The sequence below is a fragment of the Cheilinus undulatus genome, linkage group 15 (genome assembly GCF_018320785.1).
Source record: "Cheilinus undulatus linkage group 15, ASM1832078v1, whole genome shotgun sequence".
Lineage (NCBI taxonomy): Eukaryota > Metazoa > Chordata > Actinopteri > Labriformes > Labridae > Cheilinus > Cheilinus undulatus.
The window spans coordinates 11,772,839-11,799,090 of record NC_054879.1 but is presented as its reverse complement, the minus strand read 5'-3'; the positions used below and the strand labels follow the sequence as shown (position 1 = coordinate 11,799,090).

At 39.5% G+C, this 26,252-nt stretch overlaps 1 protein-coding gene across 2 annotated transcripts in view; it reads right to left on the bottom strand.

Moving 5' to 3' along the window:
* slc4a3 (solute carrier family 4 member 3) overlaps positions 1-26,252 on the bottom strand; it is a 134,345-nt gene that overhangs the window by 27,129 nt on the left and 80,964 nt on the right. For both annotated transcript variants that reach the window (XM_041806767.1, XM_041806768.1), the window contains 8 exons: positions 22,045-22,190; positions 18,244-18,424; positions 17,843-17,978; positions 3,930-4,116; positions 3,055-3,157; positions 1,520-1,704; positions 617-836; positions 40-255 (listed from right to left, as the gene is read on the bottom strand). In XM_041806767.1, coding sequence (XP_041662701.1) covers positions 40-255; positions 617-836; positions 1,520-1,704; positions 3,055-3,157; positions 3,930-4,116; positions 17,843-17,978; positions 18,244-18,424; positions 22,045-22,190 — 1,374 coding nt within the window. The remainder of the gene's footprint in view (positions 1-39; positions 256-616; positions 837-1,519; positions 1,705-3,054; positions 3,158-3,929; positions 4,117-17,842; positions 17,979-18,243; positions 18,425-22,044; positions 22,191-26,252) is intronic.

The following is a 26,252-nucleotide window of genomic DNA, read 5'->3' as shown; positions in this document are numbered from 1 at the left end:
GGACAGTATAATATCTCAGGTCTCTTAGTTTCGGTTTACCTAGCAGTCCTCCAAAGGTAATAGTTGGCGATAGAGCAGCGAAGTAGATAAAGATGACGGCGGCGATACACTGCATGTCCAGAGCATCTTTAAGGTCGCTGACATACTGCGGGTAACGGTGGCGGATGTCGTGGATCAGACCTCCGAATGGGATCCCTGAGCGCTTTAAAGGGTCCACCTCCTGGTCTCCTTCTTCCTCCTCTTCTGGACTCACCTCTGAGGGGGTTGAGTACAGGTTTGTTTACATATCAAACTGTTAAGCTACTCACCCACCAAAGTGAGGGGTAGTTTGAGCTATCAGTGGCATCAGTTGTTGCCTACAACACCATACATGTGTTTCAACAAGTTATGACAGTATTGCAAAATTCTATTATGTGGCAGAAATCATACCGATGATAGCATTAATACCAGTTTACCACCAGAACTAGTCTGAACCCAGTTTCAAAGATCTTAGACTTTAGGGCTAAATCCTTGTTTGCATTGATAGCATTTAAATAAACAGAGGTTTCTCCCTGAAACCTAGTTTTAAAAAGAACTTGGCAGGATAACAAGGCTCTTTGAGGGCCTGACAGACTACCTTTGTTGTTGAGCTCAATCCCAGCTGAGGAGTGTTGTCTCTTCAGTTCTCTTTCTTTCCTCTTGCGCAGCATCTGCTTCTGGAAGTCAGCCACTGTCTTCAGGAGGTCTTTTCCCTCCACGTCTGAGGGTGGAATCACGATGCTGCAGTCCAAGAATTCATTGATACCATTCAGGAGATCCTGTCTGTCATCAGCAAAATAGGCCACCTCGTGGAAACTCTGCAACATGATACAACCAAACATTATCATTAGAAGACTAAAATAGGCTTAGAAAGAGCTGCTCTTCTGTGAGTTAGCATCTTATTAGTGGAGAGAAACTGCTTTTTCATTTATTCAACCTCTCAAACGCCTTTTCAAACGTCATATGCAGCAGATGGTAAAACTGCTATGAGAATTGACCCTAACTGAGTATCTTAAAATCTATAAAACATGAACCAGATGTACCAGATTATCTGAGCTGTTGTCTTTGCATTGCCTTTTAAAGTCCAGGAAAGTAAAATGTATATTTTTTTCAATTAAAAGTTAAAAAATGATGAGGCTAGGGCCCTTAACACAACCCTGCACAACATCAACCTCTGTCATGGCCAAGCAGAACATAATCTTATTAAATCTTTACTCATTTTTAAGACATTTCTAAACATTGTCTTCACTGCATGAATTCTAAATGTAACTAAATTTATGTGAAATAATATCTTTCCGTCTTGTGACTTTATGTGTTAATTATGATGAAGTGATTGACTTGCAACTAGTCCAGGGTGTACCCTCTCGCCCGATGACAGCTAGAATAGGCTCCAGCCCCCCCGTGACCCAGAATGGAATAGGCGGTATAGAAAATGGATGGGTGGATGGATGGATGGACTTTGCTACATAGACAGATGTGGTTTGACAAGCTCCATATCTACCTTGTCAGACATGAGAGTGGAGAAGGATCGTCCTATCTCGTGATAGTCCATGTTGGACTGACTTGGACCGAGCAGGACGAAGAGAAAGCGTACAGGGACAGGGATCTCCAGGACTGACTCCAGAAGGATGGCTTCATTCAGCCTGACAAAGGCCATAGCCGGCTGCTCCAGGAACTCAACACAGCCTAAAAGACACCAAGACACCACAGCAAGTTAAAGCATTCCCTATTATTCTCATTTCTCTATAGTGGGTGATTTTTGTCCATAAAATATACTAAGAATACGATCCAGATAAAAGCTTCCTAAATGCTTGTAGTTCAAATCATATAAACCAAAATGGATTTTACAATAGTTTTGTATGAATAGAAATGCTTTAAAGCATGGGTAGAGCCAAGCGGTGCCTAACAGGGTTTCAGAAGCCCTGAATTGTTTGGGATGATAGAACTATGTTACTGCTGAATATAATGACAGATAAATGCAAAAATAAATAGATGATTATATCATATGAACCCTGTTGATCAAAGCATGGAAGTTTCCTCTTTTGGACAAACTGAAAAAAAAAAAAAAAAAAAAAAAAAATATATATATATATATATTATATGTACACACACTGCAGTGTAAAAAGACTCTTTAACACTGTACTTAAGTATTGCTGACATCCTCCATTGGGTTAGCTGATTAGTTGGTTAATGAGCTCTTATCTGAGGCCCTATCCACACTAAGACAATTACAGCCTTGAGTCTGTTTGAATATGATGCAGCACGCTTTGCACACCTCAGCCCAGTCTGAGCTCCCTTAACTGTGACCAGTGTCCCAGTCCCTGCTGCTGAAAACACCCCCACAGCATGATGCTGCCACCACCATGTTTCACATGTTGGGGTGGTATTAGGAAGGTGATGAGTGAAGCCTGATTACTCCAGACAGAATGTTTAGAATTGAGGCCAGACAGTTTTTTAAATATTCCTTAAATTTGCAAAAAAATTCTAAAATTCTGTTTTCACTTTGTCATGATGGGGTATTAGTTGTAGATTAATGAGAAAAATTTAGAATAAAATTTTAAAAAGTGAAGGGGGTCTGAATACTTACTGAATTCACTGTGAATAGCTGTGCTTATAAATGACTGCTAATAGTGCTTAGAATATGATGAGATAAACATTTACCAATGCTGTCCTGATGCCTGATAGTGTGCAGTTGTTATAAAATGCTTCCAAAATGTTTCCATGTCCTCAAGGGACACAGAAAAGCAGCAGTAGTGATGTCGACAGCATTAACAGTATCTTCATATTACAAACTCAATAAATAGCTAAATTTGATAATAACATAAACAGAGGTTTGTACTCTTAACAATAAGGATGCCATGACTTTGCTCCTTTACTGTAACATCATTTTAATCTTTTATTTCTGTATTTGAAGCAAAGCTTCTGAGAAATTGTAAGACAAACAGATTTATCCCCTGGAAATTTCTCAGAAAAAGAAGAGAATTAAAGACATAATCCCTCTGACTAATGGACTTTGTCGAAACTAACAGAGCTTACCAACTAAAACAATGACAGCTTCAGCATCTTTGGGGATCTTGGCAAGTAGTTTCATCGATCTGGCTGCAGCCGGATGGCTCTCAGGCAGAGGGTGGAGAGATTTCTTGGAGAACGAACAGAAGTAAGATTATCCACATTATTGTTCAGACCAACGTGATGTGACACCATTATACAGCATGGAAGCAGTAATGTGGGAAAAGCAATATATGTACAATAATAATCTAAAGACCATTTCGGTTCAGAGCAGGACTGGTTCTTTATGTCTGAAGAGAATTATTTTAATAGGCTGTTTTAAATTTGCCAACATTTGAGGCCGTGGGGAACATTAAGATTTCACAGTTAATGCATCAAGAAGCTTTAACTAGGAGCACCTGTAAGCTGACTAAGAACATAATTCAACACATGTGGAGCAGGGAGGCTTACTTTCTCCGACTTCAAGAACTACCTACGCGACTTCTGACCTCATGGAGGGTGTTTCAAAGAACAATGCGAGAGCTGCAGGCCTCACACCAGGACTTTAGTGTAATCACGCTTAAATCTCTGCTTACTGCTGATTCTTAGAAGTTAATTCAAACCATAAACTAAAGCAAGACACCTCCGCATTGCTTTTATCTCCATCCATTTAGATAGCTGAGTTCAATTATCCTTGTGGATTCATGTCAAAACTAGTTACTTTGGCTTTGGCAAATCGTATTTACTGCTCTGTCCGCCTGTGCTGTTTCAGCTGTGTCACAATTCATCACCATCCATATCCCGTATCTCTTAGATCTCTGCTAGCAGCTTCTTAAATAGACACAAAGGATAAAAAGAGTGTGAGGAATAAGGATTGCTGCAGAGTCAAGGTCAAATTAATGCCATATAAGAAGAGAGCTTACAAACAGGCTGACGAAAACATCCTGTTTTGGGTCGTATACAGGTCCTTTGCCATCTTGGTGCTCCTCGTTCTCTTCAGCCACCAGTGGCAGGTTGGTGTCCTGGACGTGGTTGTGATTGAAGCTGCCGTGACCCAGGCTGCTGGACGAGTGGTGGCGGTGAAAGCGGTGTTTCAGATCACTCGGATGGCTTTGGAAAGAGAAGAAATAAGAGTCTTTAGCCATGCTAGAAACTTTGTGAGGCACAGCTGTGCTTTGAGCTCAATGCCAACCACAGCATGCTAATGTGCTGACAGTGACAGAATTAGTGATCGCGTAGTAAAGCTGGGGCTGATGGGGATTTCACACATTTTACACCTCATAATTTCACAAGTTTCACACCCAAAAAAGGATCATGTTAGGTCACAATTTCATGGTAATGCAGTATCCAACAGCAGTCAAAATCTTTCACACCAAATCAAACATTTAAGTCATGATTAAGAGCAAACACACATACAGTGCACATACAGTGAAAAATATTCACCCTCTTGGATATTTTACCCTTTTATTGATTGTATAAATCAATCATGGTCAATACTATTCAGCTTTTCTGACAAAAAAAACCTTTGTAATGTCAAAGTGAAAACCGTTTTCTACAAAATAATGTCAATTAAATCAAATTTGGTTAGTACATACAGGCAAATATGCATCTACAAAAATTCTGACATGAAGGAGGTAAATATTAATGCAGTCCCATTTACAATTTCACCTCTGCATCTAAGGGTTGAACTATTTCTGTGTAGCTTTTACTGCAGTTTTGGTTCATTGTCTTGCCGGAAAATAAATCTCCTCCCAAGCCATGGTTCTTTTGCAAACTCAGTAAGATTGTCTTTAAGGATTTTCCTCTACTTGCTGCATTCATTTTACCCTCTACCTTTACAAGAATTCAGGACCGGCTGCCAAGAAGTATCCCCACAACATGATGCTGCCATCTTTGTGTTTTACAGTGGGGATGGTGTGTTTGTGGTGATGTGAAGTGTTTGCATCTTGTTTGATGGCCAAAAAGCACCATTTTTGTCTCATCAGACCAAAGAACTTTCTTCCACTTGACTATGCAGTCTCCTACATGCCTTGTTGAACTCTATTCAAGATCTAATCTGAGTTTTCTTCAACAGTGGCTTTCTCGTTGCCACCCTCCCATAAAGCTTTGCCTGGTAAAGAGCCAAGGCAACAGTTGTTTCCTCTCATCTTGATTGCTGAAGCTTGTAACTCCTTCAGAGTAGTCATAGGTGTCTTGGTGGCCTCTCTCACTAGACTCCTTCTTGCACGGTCACTTAGTTTTTGAGGACGACCTGATTTGACAGATTTACACATGTGCCTATTCCTTCCGCTTCTTGATGATGGATTTAACTGAGCTCTAACCTTTACTTTTTAATAACCTTTTCTCTGTATTGCTGGGAGTGTTCTTTTGTCTCCATGGTGCAATGGTAGTCAGGGATACTGATTAACCAGTGAATGGACCTTCCAGACACAGGTGTATTTAAATCATTTGAGACACATTCACTGCACTAAGGTGATCACATTTAACTAATTGTGAGACTAGTAGCCCCAGTCATCAGAAGCTCTGTTGAATTGGGTCACTCACTTTTAAAGGGATATATATTTATGCAGTCCCTTATTTTACATCACATATTTTAAAATTTAATTGACATTGCTTTGTAGAAACTTGTTTTCACTTTGACATGATTTTTTTTTTAAATTTGTTTTGTCAAAAAGCCAAATTATATTGACCATGATTGATTTTGTACGTGGGCCAGGTTTTGGCACATTCATGTAAACACCCACAGCATCCTAGAGCAGATGACTGCCTCATTTTTTAAAAACTTGTTTTTATATACTTCGAAATGTTTTTTTAGCACTGGAATTTGGCCTTGTGGTTAATAACTCAGCTTTCTGTCATACAGCAAAACTTAAACACAAAACTTTAATGGCTATACAGGGACTCGAAAGACAATGAGGACACCAATATTATGCTCTGGTGCATGCAGTATGAATGCACAAAGTCATAATGATAGTGACGCTTTATCATAGCACAGCTGTGGCATCATAATGTCTGAAGGGCTTCTTGACAACTCTTGGAGATATAAAATTCCATCTCAGCTACTAAATATTGATTAATTTCCATGGAGTTCAGCTTCTAGTAACTAGAAATTCAGAAACCAAACCACTGATGCATGTCAACTGATTATCTCTCTTTAATTTTCATCTGTTAAAAGAGAAAATCTTGGCATTTTGAATAATTTGTTATCTGGCCTCAGGACAGTTTTGGCTGTAGAATCGACTAGCACAGCTGTGTTTCTTGTTCCCATAATCTACTTTCCGTTAATTCGACATGTTTAAGAGCTTTACATCATGTAGTTGTAATGCAGCTCATAAATTTAGGAAAGTTATCACAAAATGCTTCTAAATCTGATCCAATTTTTTAAGTAAGCTCATTAGAAAGCACTTGAGACAAAGCCTGAGTGGAAACAGTAATTTTTCCTAATGTGATATTTGCATTAGAGCGGCAGTAAAACAGCCACAGACTAATCTTTCAGGCTGATTATCCCTACTTTGTGCATGTGAGTTTTAGAGTAAGCACATTTCCTTTCTAAGAGAAGTATTTATTGTGTCACAGCAGCCAAGTTTTCAACAGTGCGTTATTCCTCTTCAGTCCAACGGTGAAATCACCGCGATCATTAGGCCCACATGGTCCAATAAGACGGCACACAAATTGGACGTGACAGCGTCCGAGACAAAAGAACGAGGTGTGACTCTGACATGAATTGTGTTTGAGACATTTCCAAAGGATCTTTAAAGTGCTCTGAGTAAGCAATGAGCTAAATTTTAGCAGCTCCTCAGTGTGTTTTTCCACGTCGTAAATCGGGTATCTCCCACTGGTGATGACTCTGATGATGACAGATTTTTTTTTCACTGGAAGCAGCCATTGACATGCAAGAAATTTATGTGAAAAGGCCGTTAAATCTGGTACCAAAATCTGGTACCAAAGGATGAAGGCCTGCTGCTAAGAATGTCTGCTGGCTTGCTTTTTTATGCTCATCTGTTGTGTCGATTTAAGTGTGCAAAACTCATCTCATGCACGTTAGTGACACTGCAAAGTTCATCATTAAAAAGTTAGTAATTTTGATTTACTGGCTGTAATATGATGGAGAAATCAAACTTTCAAACGTCATCACAACAACGTATTATTCATGCATTTATCAATGTGTCTGTTACTAGTGAAACCTGGGTTGTACCATTCTGACTGAACAGCTGGGGAGCCAGACAAAAAATGTAGCATCGGTAGTATAGGAGAGCTGTACATGAGGAAATAAAAACAAAATTATTACTTGTGAAAATAGCATTGCAGACTTTGATGCTAGCATCTGTCAACACTATCTTTCCCAAAAGTATTTCAACAGCTGTCCTGAATCTTTTAAATGAGAGATGCACTGCATGAATGCAAAGTCATGGCCGAAGCTGATACTGATGCTCAAAACAGCATTTTAGCCAAAGGCCATTACCACTGTTGTTTTTTTTTTCATTATGACTTCTTAAGGGTAAAACATTCCCACAATGCAGGCATTTTCACTCGTGTTAACAGATAAGTGTTTATCTAAGAAGTTGCATTTCCTTCCCAATAATAAATCTGCCTTCTGAATCAGTTATATAGTGTACTGTAGTTTTAAGACACAATACAGTGGCAGATCATTAAAAGTACTCCGGCTCGAAAGCTGAGATCTGGGTGATTGCTCAGTGATTGGGCAATGATTGGGGGGGTAATGCCTGACACATGTTAAACTAGAAAAGCACTCGGAGAGTGCAGACCTCCGCCATTAGCCCTATCTCCCAATTGTGAAGAACCCTTCAAAAAATTCCTGGATCCGTCCCCATGTGCCCCCCACCATGGCATTCACCGATTACTCCCTCCTCGGTGGGGTGGAAACACAGTGAGGCAAAGCATTGGCTTCACTATGTGTGCCAACAGATGCACCCATGGTCTCACCGGACGATTGGAAGTCATGGCAGAGGGTGAATATTCCTCTATTCCTCCCAGCATTGTGAGTATTCTCGCTACAATTCACTGTCTTTCTCTCTGTCACGCTCCAACTTGTCTCCTTGACTCGGCGTGTGTCTTTCAAACTCTATGAACGCCAAAACTTTGAATAGAAACACACACCAAAAAACTGCTGCTGGGATTGAAGTTACTCATGTCCACCATCTCCTGGTGTAAAGTGGTAACAGCGCAGACCTCCGCCATTAATCCTATCTCCCAATAGTACAGAATCCTTCAAAAAATTTCTTGATCCAGATGGTGATCTGGATCAGCCCCATAATTGAATCAGTTCTTCCTTATGCCATTTCTGACATTTCCTGAAAATTTCATCAAAATCCGCCCACAACTTTTTGAGTTATGTTGCTAACAAACAAACAAACTAACTAACAAACTAACAAACAAACAAACCAACCTACCCGATCACATAACCTCCTTGGCGGAGGTAATAAAAACGTCTGGAGACCACCAGCAGTTTTCAGGCCCTTGGGACATACACAGCATGTCCAGGGGATCATTAAAGACCCACTTCCCACCCAGACAGTACCCTAGGCCATGGGTCATCAACTACATTTGTACAAGGGCCAGTTTTTACTTGGAAGATAGTGAATGGGTTGGACTTCCAAAAAACTAAATTTGAGCGAAATTTTGGCCCATTTAACAGATAATCTTTTAATCATTTTTTCCCCTTCAAAAATGTAAAACAATTTTTTGCTTTTGGTTCTGAGATTACTGCCAATGGCCTAAAATGCAGCTGCCACTAGGGGGCGGTTGTATTATTTTGGCTATATATTCCTGGGGCTGGCATGTTGTCATCACTGGGTTTTCGCGAAAATGCTGTTTCATGATTGGTGGGAAAAAACGGTCAGGAACCAGTCTATTGTGGTGGTACTGTGAGAGGAAAAAAGGGAACTCTCAAGGTGACTGAAGTGGAAAGTTGACATGGAAAACAGCTGCTTTAATAAAGAACCAATCCATGAGAATATCTTTCTCATGCATCATATTCACTAATTATGCCTAACTTCAGCTTTAATTTTGGTCCCAAACATGCCTTAAAGTTCTGTGTGTAAAGTAGGTACAAAAATGAAATGCTTACAAACCATACTACAGTGCTGCTAGCAACTCTGGTTTTTAAAGGCTAACATTTGAATGCCAACATCCTTAAGTGCAAACAGGAACAGTAATCACTTTTGTGTAAAACTAAAAATGACTGGTGTTTTGTTCTTGCATGCTAACATGGGAAATTTAGTCTTGAAAGTTGGCCATAAGCCAAAGCAGTATTTCTTAACTGGTCTAGTGTCAGGAGGACCCACCACAAACTCATTCACAACAAATCACAACTTAAATTTCTGAAAATTCAATAATAACTAAATGTTTTAATGAAAAAAGGAGCCATTTGGACTTAAGATGGAATGAAAGATTTGACAGATCAAAGAAATGGAGATGCATTCTTCAAAATAAAAGCATAGACTCTTTGCCCAGTAGTTTTTTTCAGGCACTTATCTTCAACCTACTGAAAATGGCTTTGCAACCCATTTTGGGGTTCTGGCCCACCAATTGAGATCTAAGTAGCTGTAGTACTAAACAATTCAAATTCATGATATTATAATGGTGCTAGATAAAAAGCAACCAACTGCTACAGTTAAACCTGACATTCATTAAAGCCACAAACATCCTTTAAATGGCCATCCAGTTACTCTTAAACAGCTGGTGTTGCTAGAGAAATGTGTCAATTGTTGGGATCATCTTTGGGTAACCATGAATGTATCTACCACGTTTGATAGAATTACACCTATTAGAGGTTTTTCTAAAAAGCAAAATTCTGTGGGCATTTAAGTCAGAAAACTTTTGTAAGTGACCTTAAATGTCTTCTCTAAATTCCATGGTGGTCCATTCAGCAGTAAAGTCATATAAAAGTAGCTGGAGAATGAGTGATGACAAATTCTGCATTTGGCAGGCATGACTTGTCTTTCCTTTAGGTAATTAAACCTGACAGTCGACATTTAGTCCAGTGTTTTTTCATTATATAACACTGACAGATCTATAATGCACTGCATGGAGCACACTATTCCATTGGCTGTGTGTTAGGTCAGTTTAGCTGGCAGGTCAATGCAGCTGCCAGTCAATAAAAGGGGACCAGTATAGAGAGGGAGGGACGGCACGTCACATGTTTTGCATCCACATGCTTCATTTGATTATAAAATAGCAGTGTTCAGGATCTGATGTAACCATGCCCTCTGGTGTTTTGTGAGCATGGCTGGGAGATTTTGAACCTTTAATGGTCTGTCGTGGGGAGGTGCGGGGATTGAGACCCAGACACCTGAAAGGAAGCCATAATAAAATCTGCTCATACACATCTGGTTAACCAACATCACATCCAATTATTCCCAGCAAGTCCATGAAATTTGACTGACTGGAAAGAGAGCTTCTCATGCTGAAACCCAAAAGCACTGAAAACTCTGAAACAACAACTGCTGAGCAACGCTAAAGCTTTGAAATAAAGACACAAATAGCTCAACGTTTGGTCTCTCTCCTTTCATCTTCATGTTTTAAAGCAAACAAGTGAAACACAATGAACCAGGATTTATGAAAAGTAACAAAATAGCTAGGTCTTAACCTAGCAAGATTATATGTTTTATAAAGCCTCAAACATTGTCTTTTCATTTTCATTGTGTAGTTACAAGAATCAGAATGAAAGACCCAATGATTTGTGTATAAAAGAGAGGCCTGACCGAAGAAAAGGCCTAAAAAGGCAAAGAGTTATACAAAGACAGAGACTGAACTACCAAGGTGGCAATTGCACATCAACAAACTTTGAATCTAGGGCTTTCCACAGACACCGGGGAGTCAGCCAGTTGGAGAAAGAAGCCAGCTCAGGGGGGCCCATTCAGTCCAGAGGCCTTGTCTCAATTCCTCTCTGTCTCAGTGACAGGTTTTGTGACGCTTGTGTTTACTTGCCTGGAATCTTTAATTATCAATATGTGACGGTGTATAATGTGCCCCGAGATGTGTCCGGTGATATGTCAGAGTATCAAATTACAATAAATTCTCAAAGAAAAATTATTAGTAAATTATCAGCTGGACCCCTTCTGTCAGGCTTAACCAAGTGTAAAACGTAATGGAGTTCAACTCAGGGTCTTGTTCATGAGTGAGGGTAGAATGGACTGTGAGATTGGCAGGCAAATTGGTGCAGCATCAGGAGTACTGAAGACATTGTACCAGGCCATTGTGCTGGAGAGGGATCTGACGTAAGGCAAAGCTTTTGATTTATCATTCAGTCTTCGTCCCAGCCATCACCTTTGGTCATGAACTCACCAAAAGAGTGAGACTGAGAATTGAAGTGGTCAAAATGAGATTCCTCAAGAGGGTGGCTAGGCTCAGCCTTAGAGATAGGGTGAGGTGCTCAGACATCCAGATGAAGCTGGGAATCGTTGAAACGAGCCCACTGGAGTGGTTCAGGTATCTGATTAGGATGCCTTCTAGAGGCCTCCCTGTGAAGATCTTCCAGGTGAATCCAACTGGGAGGAGACCCCAGGGTAGACTCAGGAGTTGCTGGAGGAATTATAAATCTCATCTGGCATGGGAGCACCTCGAGATCCATCAGGAAGAGCTGTATAATGTTGCTAAGGAGAGTGATGGTTGAGTTTACTTGCTTAGCCTGACGCCACCGCGACCTGGCCCAGGATAAACATAGAAGATGGATGGATGGATGGATAGAGGGATGCATGGATGGATGGATGGATGGATGTATGCATAGATGGATGGATGGATGGATGGATGGATGCATGGTTGGATGGATGCATGGATGGATGGATGGATGGATGGATGCATAGATGGATGGATGGATGGATAGATGGATGGATGCATAGATGGATGGATGGATGGATAGAGGGATGTATGGATGAATGGATGGATGGATGGATGCATGGATGGATGGATGGATGGATGTATGCATAGATGGATGGATGGATGGATGGATGGATGCATGGATGGATGGATGCATGGATGGATGGATGGATGCATAGATGGATGGATGGATGGATGGATGGATGGATGGATGCATAGATGGATGGATGGATGCATGGATGGATGGATAGACGGATGGATGGATGCATGGATGGATGGATGGATGGATGGATGGATGGATGGATGGATGCATGCATGGATGGATGGATGGACGCATGCATGGATTGATAAAATGTCATGGTTTAATAATCCTATGTTGCTTTATTAGCTTTACTTTGGCACAGGAACCAAGCAGTGAGCATTTGTGCTAACTACAGAAAAGGGTGAAATCAGCAGTGTAGGGGTATTACAGGCATATTAAAAATAATGACCACACAGTGATTCAAGATAATGGAGCTCCCATCTGCAAATAGAAGAAGTTACAGCTAATGTAAGTGCTGTACTTCCTGCTGCATAATCCTGGAAAATCATCCAGGGACAATCCCATATTTCCACAGTCTGGGACCGAACTCTATCCTCACACCCACAGAGGGGTTTATCAGAGACTACCTGCCAGCAGTCCTGATCTTAACCCCATTGAACCATTGTGGGATCAGGTTGGGCTTGCCTGAGTGACCAACACAACTACCCATGCTGATGTGGCTGTGTGTGGTTCTTCCACACGCTACTGAGGCTCATGTTTGTTAAGGAATAAATTGTTAAATTGTCAGTAAGTCTTGTTTCATCAGACTTCAGTCATCCAATCCACCAAACAACACCAAACAAGAGTCAATGGCAGAATAAGCTGTTTGGCATTGGTAGAGACGCTTAGGGAAATTTTTCATAGGTGCAACCCACAAACTCAGCTCTGCTGCCCATCCCACAAATGCATGTTTCTTACAAATGTGGCACCATTTAAAAAAGGATATGATATCTATTGCCAAGAAGCACTGTTACAAGAAATAATCTACCAAATACAAATTTTCTCACGTTTTGTGCCAAGTTTAAAATAAAGATTACCTGCCTTTTCCCGAAAAACACTTCATCTTTCTCACCTAACATCATCTTTTTCATCTACTTTTACTTTAAGCAGTAGAGCAGACAATTCTAAACATTAAACTTGAGGTAACATTATAAATATGAACATATAAATAGGATTACCAGGCGAGACAAAAAATAAAACCACCTGACCTACATTATTATAAACTAAATCCAGGATAAATATACTGTTTCAAGGTAGATTTTTCAGAGCATTTTACCCCAAAAAGAGCTATTAAGTAGTTGTGCAAAACATAATCCGATTATTGGACTAATTGTTTCAGTGGTCAGACACAACTCAACTATCAAAATAGTCATTAGTGGCATCCCTATTAAAGTTAACTGTTATAGTGGCTTTCTGCCAAAGTCTTAACAATTATACTTCTCAGATAAAATAATTTGAAATAAGGGCCTGCCTCCAATAATAAACCTCCATCATATGATGGCCCAGTAAATTCTGCAATTTAGTAAATAAAGGCTCTGATTATTATTTGAGGATTTACGGTAATAATAGGCTATTAAGATGCATTGCTCTGCCTTGGCTGAAAGGGAGAGAAAAGGAGCAAAAACACCTACAGAGAGGCAGACTTGGCATCATGCATTTAACTGCTGGCATCGTGTTTCTGTTTTATCATGAAGCAGCCTGTGCTATAATACTGATGGCGACCACTTCTATGAAGTAAAATGCAACTCTCTTTCACTGATTTTGCAATCTATCGATCATTGAAGTCTACTGTCAGCTGAGCACTCCTGTGTCCTCACACTCACACACACTAAAGGGCGGGTCGACGGAGGTGGATTGGCATCTTTCTCACGATCATAACGATTTTAGCAGAGGAGAGTGCTTCTAAATGTACAGCAAAGAGAGAGCTGTTGGTCAACAACAGGAAAAAGTAACCGGCTGTGATTAAGTGACTAGGCAGCTGGTTGGCTGACGGCCGGCGTTTGTGGAAAGCCCTGCTAAAGGTCTAGGATTTAGGACCCAGTGCAGCTTTAACACAGTCTTGCCATCTGAATCTTAGTCAACCCCGGGGAAGTACACCCGGGGATGAGCCAACAGTTGTTAAATGTCACAATTTGGAAATTCCCCTCTTGGTTCCCCAGAGTTTGCCATTTGTAACAACCTCCACTGCAGAACAATGATTAATGTGGAGGAAGAGGAGGGCTAGGGTATTTTTCTTCATGCTTTAATAATCAAAATGTTCACAATGTAAACAAAGCTGTGTCCCATCTACACTGCACTGACATGAAAAGAAACCTATGCTAAGAATGTTTTCGGATTATGCCTCTTACTTTGGTAATAAATGGGATGGGGATTTTTGGAGGGGATTAATCAAGATCTATTTGCATAGTAACTATCCCACGGACCAAAACCACAGAGTTCCTTCACAGGCTTCCGCCAAACATATAATTTAAGAATCAAGTCCTCAAAATCAACCTCTAGCACGCATTAAACCTATGAAAAAGCTTCTCCCACAGACAGCTACAGGATGAAATAGTTTGCATAATCTTACTTAAAGTACTTTAATAGTAGACATAGCTGCCAGTGTTAGCAATCAATTAAATTCCTCTACAGCAGTCCTGTCAGCACCAGGATCAGTTAAAGCTACTCTGAGGAGGTTTTAACTGGTTATGAAACGAACTGAAATTAATACCAATGACTCTGTATAGTCCATAAAAGCAAAAAGGACCATAAGAATAAGAATCAGCTATTTCTTTAAAGCTGTTTTTTATACTTGTAAACAGTACGGTTGCTGGGTAGGTGTGAGACAAATTGAGTTAGAGCATACTGCAGCAAAAGCTTCTAAATCAGTGGCTTTCAACTTGGATTCCAGGCACACCTGGTAGGTGGCGCTAAAGATTACTAACATTGAGAAAATTAGATGTACATATATCTAAAAGAAATAATGATTTAAAACATAAAGTACAATGATGTGTTAGGGTGCCCTAGAAGATTAAAATAATAGAGAATCTGTTAATTTTTAGTTTAAAATGTGGAAATTTGTGGGATTATAAAGTTGCATATCAGCGTTTAGAAAATAATACATTTATGAGAAAAACATTAAAATTTCAGAGTTTAAAAGCCTTAAATTTTGACATTAGAAAAAAATAAAATTTCAGGTGTTTAAAATCATACATTTACATCCTTGTACAGTAAATGATTTTCAAGAAACCAAACTGAAAACAGGTTGGAATTATGACTTTTCTGACTTTATATCTCAAAAATTCAAAGGTTTGGTTCACACACAATTACAACTTTGAAAATTAAAAAAACCTCCAGTTTTATTTCTCCTAAACTGACTACAATTTAAACTTGAGAATTTTTAATATTTTTTTTTCTTGAAAATTAACAGATCTTATTATAGTAATTATTTTTTCCAGTGGCCCTAATAAATCACCATAATAATAGATGGTTTATACATAGATCTTTTTTCAGGAACAAGTATATGTAGGCCTGTAATGTTAGGATTTTGTCAATGAAAAACAACTGAAAATGATGTTTAATTTTCCCTGGGGTGGCTTAACTTTTCTTAGATATGAGTAAAGGGGGTCCCTGAGGAAAAAAGGAATGACCAGAGTCAACGTCGACACACCTGTGTTGGTGATACACCTGGATACTGCCTGTGGTTTTCAGGCTCTTGGGGCATGCACAGCCCAGGGGCTTGAGGCAACCCTACTACAATCCTGGACAGTACTCTTGGCTGTGCCTACTCACCACATCTACCCCTGACTCTGCCCTAAAGATGTAGAATTTGTTATTTTTTCAACAGATTATTTTCCCATGCCCCTGGTAATATGCAAGGACACTTCAGCCTTCATTTTTGGCATAAACATGCCTAAAAGTTCTGCACAGTATTACACATATTCAGTACTTTCCATTATATCTCTGCATTTGCAGATTTTATAGTCCTGCAGTACCTCTTGAAATAATTGCATTTAGACCAAAGTCATGAGAATGGAACTCTTAAAAGTTGGTATTTCATTGATGACTTCACTAGAGTAAAACACTGGAAAACGCCTGTTTCCAACTATCCTTTAAAATCCTTTCTGAAAATAAATTAGATGACACTCTAATTCGATCGTAATTATAAGATGGAACATACCCCTGACTACCATTTAAGTTTTTGCACCAGCTGAAGTAGTTCCAATGTGGGTTTAGGGGTGTTTTTAGGTAAGGCACAGTTGTGCTACCCTCTTCCTTCTTCCACATCTACCCTGCAATTCAGAAGATGAAATGGGTCCATGCTGCACACATACAACAGTTTTTAGGAAGGCAGAACAATAGGAATTGCCTTTCCATCCCCACTTGCTGACAAATACTCTGTAATTAGGCCCACATGTTGTCACATCACCTGCGTACCCTGCTCAAGTCAACATGAATCAAGCCCAAAGCCCTGTTTACACGACAACTTTCTGCTTCGTTTCATGTCTTCATTTTCAAATTGTTCCATGTTCAGGCAGCAAAGTTTTGAAAACAATCTCTGTGCACACAAGACCGCAGGAAACACAAAAAATGCTGTAGTAAAGTGATTTACTGCACAATAAATCTGTCTCTACAACAAGAAAGTATTGCACATTCATTGTTTTAAATGTGTTTGTCATCATGATAATGTTTAACATTTTCATCATAAACGGGTGCATGAGAGTAATTCATCACTAAATCCTCCTCAACATGGTAGCACAGCAGCGATATTACATGGCACATATAAACACAAAACTGCTTTGCTAGATCAGTCTTTTTATAACAAAGATATCCACTGGTGATAATTATTTTTCCACTGATGAATTTAGCTCCTAAAGCCTTTAATTTCTCATGTACTTTCTAATAAAGTTCAGTGCTTCCTGCTTATGAGCCCAGCTGGAAAAGGAGAGCCTTTTCTATTTCCTTTTTTCACATTTATCTACTTCTTGGACATAATTATAACTTTCTTTTTCTACCTTAACATGGAAACTTCAGTCCTGTCTCTTCCAACAGCTGCACGCTGAAGTGTAGCCAATGGTGGAGTCTACGGGCTGAAGTTTCAGTGTTAAACCTTTAAGAAGAAAGATAAAGTCTAAATCATTTCTAAGAAGCAGATATATTTGAAAAGGGGGAAATAGAAATATCATTCTGAAAAGGCCCTCCGTTTCAAACTGCACTCATAAGCAGGAAGAGCTGCACTTTGTGAGAAAATACATGAGAAATTTAAAAGCTCTAAGAGCTAAATTTGTTAGTGGAAAATAAATTATTCTCAGTGGTTACAACATGACTGAGCTAGCAAAGCATTTCTGTGTTTATACATTCTAAAACCAGCTGTCTGTGACTTGACAAGCAGGCAACTACCCTAGACGGCTTGATTCGAGCTGCAACAGCAGATTCAGACTGCTGTGACACTCGCACATGGCAACTGACTGCAACTGTAGTGCGCACGTGAGTTTTCAGAAAGTGTCATTTTCCTGTGTACACGGAGATGGAGACAAGTTTGTTTTGAAAACTTTTCACTCTGGAGTTCATTTCAAAATTGTTCCATTTTCAGACGCCCAAAATACCGTCCCAATGTAGACAGACAGCCAAAACACTACAAAAGTCTTCATTTTCACCTGAAAACACTGTCATGTAGACAGAGCCTGAGACTGCCTTTATGCAATGCCCAAGTACAGTACGCTTGTGTTCACCCTGACCAAATAAACCACACTTTGGGGTCAAATGTATTCAGATCCAGTCCCATGTCCCTGATTTTAAACTACCCTAAACTACAATATAAATCCTACACCTCGTTCTAAAGGCTGTTTTGTATCAGTAACAGAAAGAAAACAATTCTCTGGAGGAAGTGCATCTTACTGGATATCCATGAATATTAAATTGAGCTGGTTTACTGACCTGTGTTTAAGGAGCAGAGCTCGGAGAACACTGGGTCTGTCCTCCGCTCTGATCTGATCAGAGATGATCATTGTCTCCACCACCAGATGGGCGATGCCAGGCAGAGAGGTTTGCTCCAGATCAAGGAGGATGGCGCCTTGGGAAGGCAGACACAGTTAGATACAAGACTGAACTGGTTTGAAAAGCATACACATCAAGGGCATGATTAAATTAAATCTGGAAGAGAAAGATTCAAATCTACATACAGAAATTAAAACAAAAATACAGACTGGATTGTTAATTACTTTCTGCTTGGTATGCTATGTTTATTCTTGTTCTTATATTTCAGCTTTACTTGAAAATACAGGTAGTATACAACAGTAATGTGAGCATTTATTTTGCTATGTTCAGGAGCTTTGTACCATGTGTGATGGTGCGTCGAAGCTCCAACAAGCTGCGAAAAGAGAGCGAGGCCACATGAGGTTTTCCCCAGCGGTCTGTCTCCTCCTCCACATCCTCTTCAAACTTGATCCAGCGAGCACGCTCCTTCCAACGCATTTCATGGTCCTTCTCCACAATCAGCTCGTTCAGCTCCACGAACAACTGAGGATGAAGTGGAACTGAGTGTTATTGACATGCAGCTTGTAGAAATAAAATAGGAAAGCTGCATCTATCCATGGTTTTTGTAACAAACAAAACATGAACTTTAACTGATGGCAAACTGGGTTCAAAGACAGCTTATCCAATGACAGTCAAAACACATGTTTTATGAGGACTGACTGAATCAAGTGGTTTGGATCCAGCTTAAAGTGGTTTGGATTGAGAGGAAGATTGAAAGTTTTGGAGGGACATTTGTCAAATTTCGGAATTTATCTCATACTTAACAAAGTTTTCTAGGATCACCAAAACGTAATATGATTTGTGCTGTTGGAATATTTTTAGTGTTGAACTGAGGTCAAAGATAGGGAACAGTTTTATCTAATTCTCACCAGGCCAATGGAGAATTTTCTGAAATTAGACCACACTCAATGAAATGTTTTACAAAATACCAGTAGACTGAAACTTATCACCAAGAATGGGATAAATATTATTTTTATACCAACAATGTGGTAGAAATTAACTCAACTGTGTTTACTTTAAGTGATAAACAGGAGAAGTTATTGCCTTGTCAATCTCAGCTCTCCGGAGTTTTTCAGTGCGTTTCAGCTCCCTGTTTAGTCTCCTGTCTAAATATTCACTGATTTGTTTTACATGTATAACTCTTAATCTTGTTTCTAGTCCGTAGCTAGCTGAGCAATTTTTTAAAAGGCAAAAACATACTTGAAAGTGCCCGTTGCCATGAAAAAGCCTCGAAAAAATAGCCAAACAAGTTAGCAAGCAAGCAAGTTTGTAAAGGTGCTGCTATAGACCAAGTTATTATCCTTTAGGAAAAGTAAAGGCCAAAAAAGAACAGCAAGAAGCATAAATCTCTGAAATTAAGCCAACACTTGAATTAGCAACATCCATCTTACTGTAACTCTAAGAGTTTTTAAGCCTCTTATAGCTGTTTTTGTTTTGGGCACCAGCCAGAATATTCGCTTTTTAAACGTTTTTGATGACTTTTGATCTACTACTATCAGGCAACAAGGTGAACAATTTTAGCAGAACCACTACAAAGCCACTACAAAGTGGCTGTCTACCACTAAAACTGCTAATTAAGTTAGCAACTAGCTAGTCAACAAGTTAGTAAGGATGCTGCTCCATCCATCCATCTTCTTCCGCTTATCCGAGATCGGGTTGCGGGGGCAGCAGCCTAAGTAGGGAGACTCAGACTTCCCCCTCCCCAGCCACTTCGTCCAGCTCTTCCTGGGGGATCCCAAGGCGTTCCCAGGCCAGCCGAGCGACATGGTCTCTCCAGCGTGTCCCAGGTCTTCCCCGGGGTCTCCTCCCAGTGGGACTTGCCCGGAACACCTCACCCGGGAGGCGTCCAGGAGGCATCCGGACCAGATGCCCGAGCCACCTCATCTGGCTCCTCTCAATGCAGAGGAGCAGCGGCTCTACTCTGTGTCTCTCCCGAATGGCCGAGCTTCTCACCCTATCTCTAAGGGAGAGCCCAGACACCCTGCGAAGGAAACTCATTTCAGCTGCCTGTATCTGTGATCTTGTTCTTTCGGTCACGACCCACAGCTCATGACCATAGGTGAGGGTGGGAACGTAGATCGACCGGTAAATCGAGAGCTTCGCCTTTCGAGTCAGCTCTTTCTTCACCGCGACGGACCGGTGCAGAGACCGTAGCCAGGGCGTTGAGGGCGTCCGGTTTGGTGGCCTCAGGACTGGGTCTCTGCTTTTTGCGGATGATGTGGTTCTGTTGGCTTCATCAGGCCGTGACCTTCAGCTCTCACTCAAACGGTTCGCAACCGAGTGTGAAGCGGCTGGGATGAGAATCAGCACCTCCAAATCTGAGGTCATGGTCCTCAGTCAAAAAAGGGTGGGAATGAGACCCTGCCCCAAGTGGAGGAGTTCAAGTATCTCAGGGTCTTGTTCACGAGTGAGGGAAGGATGCTGCTAAAGACCAAATCATTGTCTTTCATGCCTTGGTTTAGGCCACACCAGATCAAAGAAGAGTAAACGTTTGAATATAAGTCAGCTGGCTACAGTGTTAAAAACAGAACAGTTACCAATTCAATCTTAGCACTCAAGCGTTGTAGCCTCTTTTAGCTCTTTGTCTGTTTTCTTTCCTAAGTCTTTAGCCAGCTGTTTTGTTTTACTGGCTTTTTTATCATATATCATTTAAATCTGTAAGTCTACTACTAAAAATATTTATAAAATCAGCAGCTAACGAGTTAGTAAGTCAGTAGGAATAATGCTAAAGACCATTACATTTTCCTTCATGAGTTATTAAACGCTAACTCAAGGCTAAGTATAGAAAATGTTTGAAAGCAGTGGTTAAAGCAGAATAATTGTTTTTCCACCTAATCTACACAAAAGTCTTTAGGTGTCTTACAGCTCCTTGTTTGGGTTTATTCCTTAATCTTGAAAGTTTGCTTGACTGTCATGGCTATTTTAATTTTCTTTCTGTAAGTCAGCTGACCAGGCATTTAAAATAAATAAATAAATAACACTTTTTAAAATGCCTAAAGTTAGCATATCGCCAGTTAGCAAGTAAGCCAGAGGGAGAATAAGGCTAATGACCAAAACATATTTCTTTAAGAGTTGTTTAAGAGGAAACAGAACTACAACAAACGCAAATGTTCAAAAGTAAGCCAACTGGATATAGTCTACCAAAAGTGGGAGAGAAAAAAGAACCAACTCAATCTCAGTTGTCTGGTATTTTAGTCTTTTTAGTTCCTTGTTTTGGTTTCATACTAAGTCTGTCATGTTCCCCAGTAATTCTGTCTCTTGCAGGAAGCTAGCTCAGCTGTTCTTTAGTAAAACTACACCATAAAGTGCTGTCTCACACTGAAATAACTAATAAAGTAAGCAACTTGCATGTCAGGGTGTTAGCATGATAGCAAGGATGTCAACTGGTTCTATTAGTGGTGGTACCACCCACTCAGTTTAACTCTGAGCTTAAATGCTCAAACACTTTAACACAGTGTTTAAGCATGCTCAGCTCCTTCACATATTTCCTGCAGATTCAGCTTCCCACTTTAAGCATTTAACTGGCAATATTCATGACTTTTATTTTGAAGGACCATTACACTACCTACAGGAAATGGCTGAGTTTAGCTTTAGCACTTAACTGCTCATCAAATGCATCAAGAAAATGACTCAACTGACTCTTGTTTTAAGGGGCTGTCTTGCTAGGGAGTCTTTGTACCTTAAAATTATAGATTATTACAAATTAATATTACTCCACTCTACTAAAATGACACAAAGTTAGAAAATAGAAAGCCAGATAAAGTTTTTCTTAACTGAAGCTACAGGGAAAGTGAATGTGGAATTTGCTCTGTTTTTGGTTTTTCAGGGACACAGAAAATGATTCCTGTTTTTTTTCTTTGTACCTGATAAACATGGGAATAAAGACATGCGTGCTAACAGGTGAGCTGTGATTAAAAAATCTGTGGGTGGTTTCTCTGCTCCATAAGTGCCAAGAATGACATACTATTTTAAAGAGGAGACATTTTTTTACCTATAAGAACCCTTATGGTGTTGTTTGCTAATTGAATTTTTCCTATTTGCCTATTCTACCCATTTTTACTGACGCTTAAACATTAACTGGGGGACAAACTTGTGCAGCAAACCTCATGAGTTTTCTTATCTGCTGCTCTCTTCTTCTTCTTCAGGCTGCATAGCGGCGTGGAGCTGTTGCTGCTCCTATTCATCTGACATCGGGATGACTTCTTCACCAGGTGGCGTCTCACCCCGGGGTTGTCCTCAAATCTGTGACCTGAAAAACAAGAGCAGTAAGTTGAACACTAAGGTGGTAGCAGCTGGGTCATTATGACTGAAAAAAGATCCTTTTAGGACAGAAATGAAATAAAACATGCCTCCTAACCCAGGATATGAGCTCCATGCTGGAAAATCAGAAATCAAATTTGTAATGTCTGCTTGAGTTTCCAGCTGACATAAGAACATCCACTAACAGAAGGTGAAAGCTCCATGGGTGAGTGAGAGTCTGCTGTATGTTCACCATGGGAAACAGTTACAGAAGAGCTGGTTTTTCTCACAGACAAGAAGAGTAATTTCATTTTCAATTTCCTTACCCACAAATCATATTTTATTAACTTTAACATAATGATGAGGTCTCTTAAATACAGAAAGTACCTAGACATTTTTGCCATTTAAGTGTGGGAAGCTAAGGAAGTACCTTAATTTGGATAAATGAACTCGGAAACTAGAGAAGATTAACCACCTGTGAGGAAATGTGATTCAAGGGTGGCAAAGGATGTTTTAAATGATTTGAGGAAATAGGCATAATTTGGTAAAATTGTGACAACTTATTTGGAGGTTTAGGGTGTGTTTTCATCCAGTCGAATAGAGGTACATAGGGATCTCAGGAGACACTGCAAGGATGTCCACGGAAAAAGCAGTTTGGATTATTTCAATTGCAAATCATTTTTTAAAGAGATTCACAAGGGTTCTCTTTGTATTTTGAGGGACTTTTCCTTTTCCAGTGGTGTATTTTTATCTTACTACAGCCTCATGCTGGTTGGTTATCTGTTGTTGTATTTTGATGCCTTTATTTGTTCGGTCAAATTCTATAGGGTATTGCTATTTTAAAGCCATCATTTGCGTAAGTCCTTGTTGGTAATAACTGGACCGTAAGAGCAAAAAAATGCTGGCACATGTGTTAAGATTTTAGGTATTAAGTAATGGTATATATAAGGTTTTATGAGGTGAAGTTATAGTATCAGGTTGTTGTGTTTAAGGTCATGTAAAAGGAACTGTTGGCAAGTTTAGAAACTGACATTTCAAACTGAACTGCTCTCGACCCATCACACCAGCCAAAATCTGAATTAATTTTCTGACTAAATAAACACTGTCTGTCTTAATCTTCTACATGAGCAGTTGGACCTACAGGAGGTGACAGGGAGAATAAATGTGTGCGTACGTGTGCAATAACTGCAGCGAGTGTTCCGTTCTGCTGCGTCATGCCTTCCTCAGGGAGAAACAGAGAAATGGAAATCAAGATGAAGTTAGGCTGGATTTCATTTTGCACACTCTCCCAAGGGGAAAAAATTGTCCTTTGGTGAACTGTACCAGCTGATCTGATGAGCACTTTTTTTCTCACCACAGGGAAGGGCATGAACTGGGTACATAACATGCAGTTCAAAACAACTCAGTTTGAATCTTTTTTTGTCCCCATATTTATGGTGTTTGACTTTTAATAATCATTTTAATGCTTCAGAAACAAACTAAGTTAACCCAATGCCTTAGACACTCAAATGATTAGATTTTCAATAGTGAGGGTGATTCATGAACTTTGTTAGACCTTTCTGAACTGGTGCATACCCCCTTTGCTATCCTAAAAGCAGGAATGCACAGTGCCACATTTTTCCAGACCAAGTATGAGAACAACAACATTTGAGTGCACACCAAAACCGAGTACAAATATGAGCGCCTAATTATTTCATAACTGGTAGTTCATTTGGTTTCATCAGATGTTCTTCATCCCTCTTGAATATCTATCAGTGCATAGTTTTCATTCTTCAACCTTTTTCATACTCATTTATTTCAGAATATCAACTAGACCGCTGACATAGTCCCAACTTCATGCTCTTCTAAATTCAACTCAGCAGGTGCAAGATTTATGATTGGGTTAAACCAATTACCTACAGTTTGTTACAAACAAATCCCGGTGTATAATACTCTTTTAAACTGTAATGAACCTCCCCGCCTTTAGAGGCTGCTGTAGCTTTAGTTAATGCCATCCTGCATAAGCTCTCCACCGGCACTTCACTGGACAGAAGCTTAGCGGTTAGCGCACAGTAGGAACAGCCAGTTTTTTTAAGTAATAAATGGACATAAAGTGGTTTGCAGGCTGTCGAGGGTTGAACTCACATATGACTACTCAACCAAAGTGTAAAGAGACCACAGATCAAAGCACAATATTAATCTGCAAAGAGGAAGAGCAGCTGGTGGAGCTAGCTGCTAATGTTAGCCATTTCTCCATCTTCAGTGGTCATAGTTAGCTAGCTAGCTAGCTATTTACTACATGCCAATCTCCCACATTATCACTTCATCCAAGGCTAAAAATTGGACTTTTATTTATTAAGGTTAAATTTCTACATGTCCACAGTCATGATGTGTTTGCTAGCAGCTATAAGCTATTTAAATGCTAATCTGCACTGTGGGGTCCCACAGGAGACGAGCCTGAGTGTAAAAAATCTCTTTGAACACTGACATATTTAGTATCCCATAAAGGGTTAAATTCTCTGGATTAATTTGAGCCATTGGACATTAGTTTTGACCCGAAAATGGTTGAGATATTTGCCATCTTACTGCCTGTGTATTCACAGTGTTACTGACAACAACAGTTGCCGCTGGAACAAATGACTCCACACACCCAATACTGAACATCTATTGTATTATTTGTGTTAGTCTAGAGACTTTCATGGAAAACTGATACATAATCATCAACAACAAAATCCATTATTTTATGAAAATGACATTTTCTTGTGAGGGTTTGTCACTGTTCAGCTCTTGATAAAATCTACCATAAATTCAACATCATGTGGCAGGAATTGCATGGATGCTTATTTTTTTGCCTCAAGAAAGAAAAAATATTGTTTATCATTAATAGAAAAAAGCATCCACAACATTTAAACATTTAGAAGGGAAATGACAAGCATGAACTAACAATTGTTGCCAGTGGGCTTAAACGGGTTGATCTGGCTAAAGTCTCATGTTGACTTGGGTGGTTATCAGTACAGAAACATGTTATTGACTCTATTTGTTCAGTCAAATCTGGCAGTGTTGCTGTTTCAAAGCAATCATTTGCTTAAGTCCTAGTTGGTAGTAATTTGACTGTAGGAATAAGATGGCTGCAGCACATTCAAACAGAGTTTAAGACATGAAACACTCCTATTCCTAGTCTTATGGTTAAAATATTCAGTAGTTTTAGGGATAATTTAGTAATTTCCACTCTTTATAGTCTAGATTTAGTTGATAAAAACTTACAAACGTTTTAAAACTTTTTTCTAGCAAAAAATTCTTTCTTTTTGAACTAATAAGCAAATGAATAAAATGTACATAGCCTTAAACCCAAAATCAATGCACAATCAATACTAAGGTTTGACAGCAACGTTTATTTGGGCAGATATTGATAAAGATTATTATTAGTGCAGCGACCAATAACCAATATTTGGAATCGATATGAAATTGTTAGGAAAATGAACAATTTAGCACAAGATCTGTCAACACGAGAAGCAGCACAGAGTAACACAGTAGCAGCAGGAAACAGGAAGTGATGCTGCTGTGTCAGTAACACCCAAGCCTTGGTGCTGATTGGCTGGTAGTTGATATGAAGATATACCTTGCAGTGGAGCCAAAGTAGCACACTTTTGAATTAACTGATTAATCAATTATCAGTAAATAAATAACTGATAATGATAACTGGTTAAATGCCAAATATTGGCATCAATAATTGTAAAGGGTAAACAATATGACGGTTAGCATTTGAGTTAGCATTCGAGCTAGCGGTAATAAATGATCAAAATTTGATTAAAATAGATAAAAAGTAGGGCTGGGCGATTATGGCAAAAATCAAAATCACAATTTACTGAACTTTTTAACTCGATTACTATTAATGGACAATTAATCCACCCCAAAGATCCAACTCTGTTTGTTCTGTAAATATTTTTCTAATTTTAAAACAAATAAGTGAAAGGAACATGCACAGATTAACAACTTCTGGTTATTTATTGAAACAATTGGGAAAAAAAACGTCAAATTAATTGAAAATGTTCTTTTGGAAAAAGTTAAATTTTCCAAGGAAAGTAAAAAATAA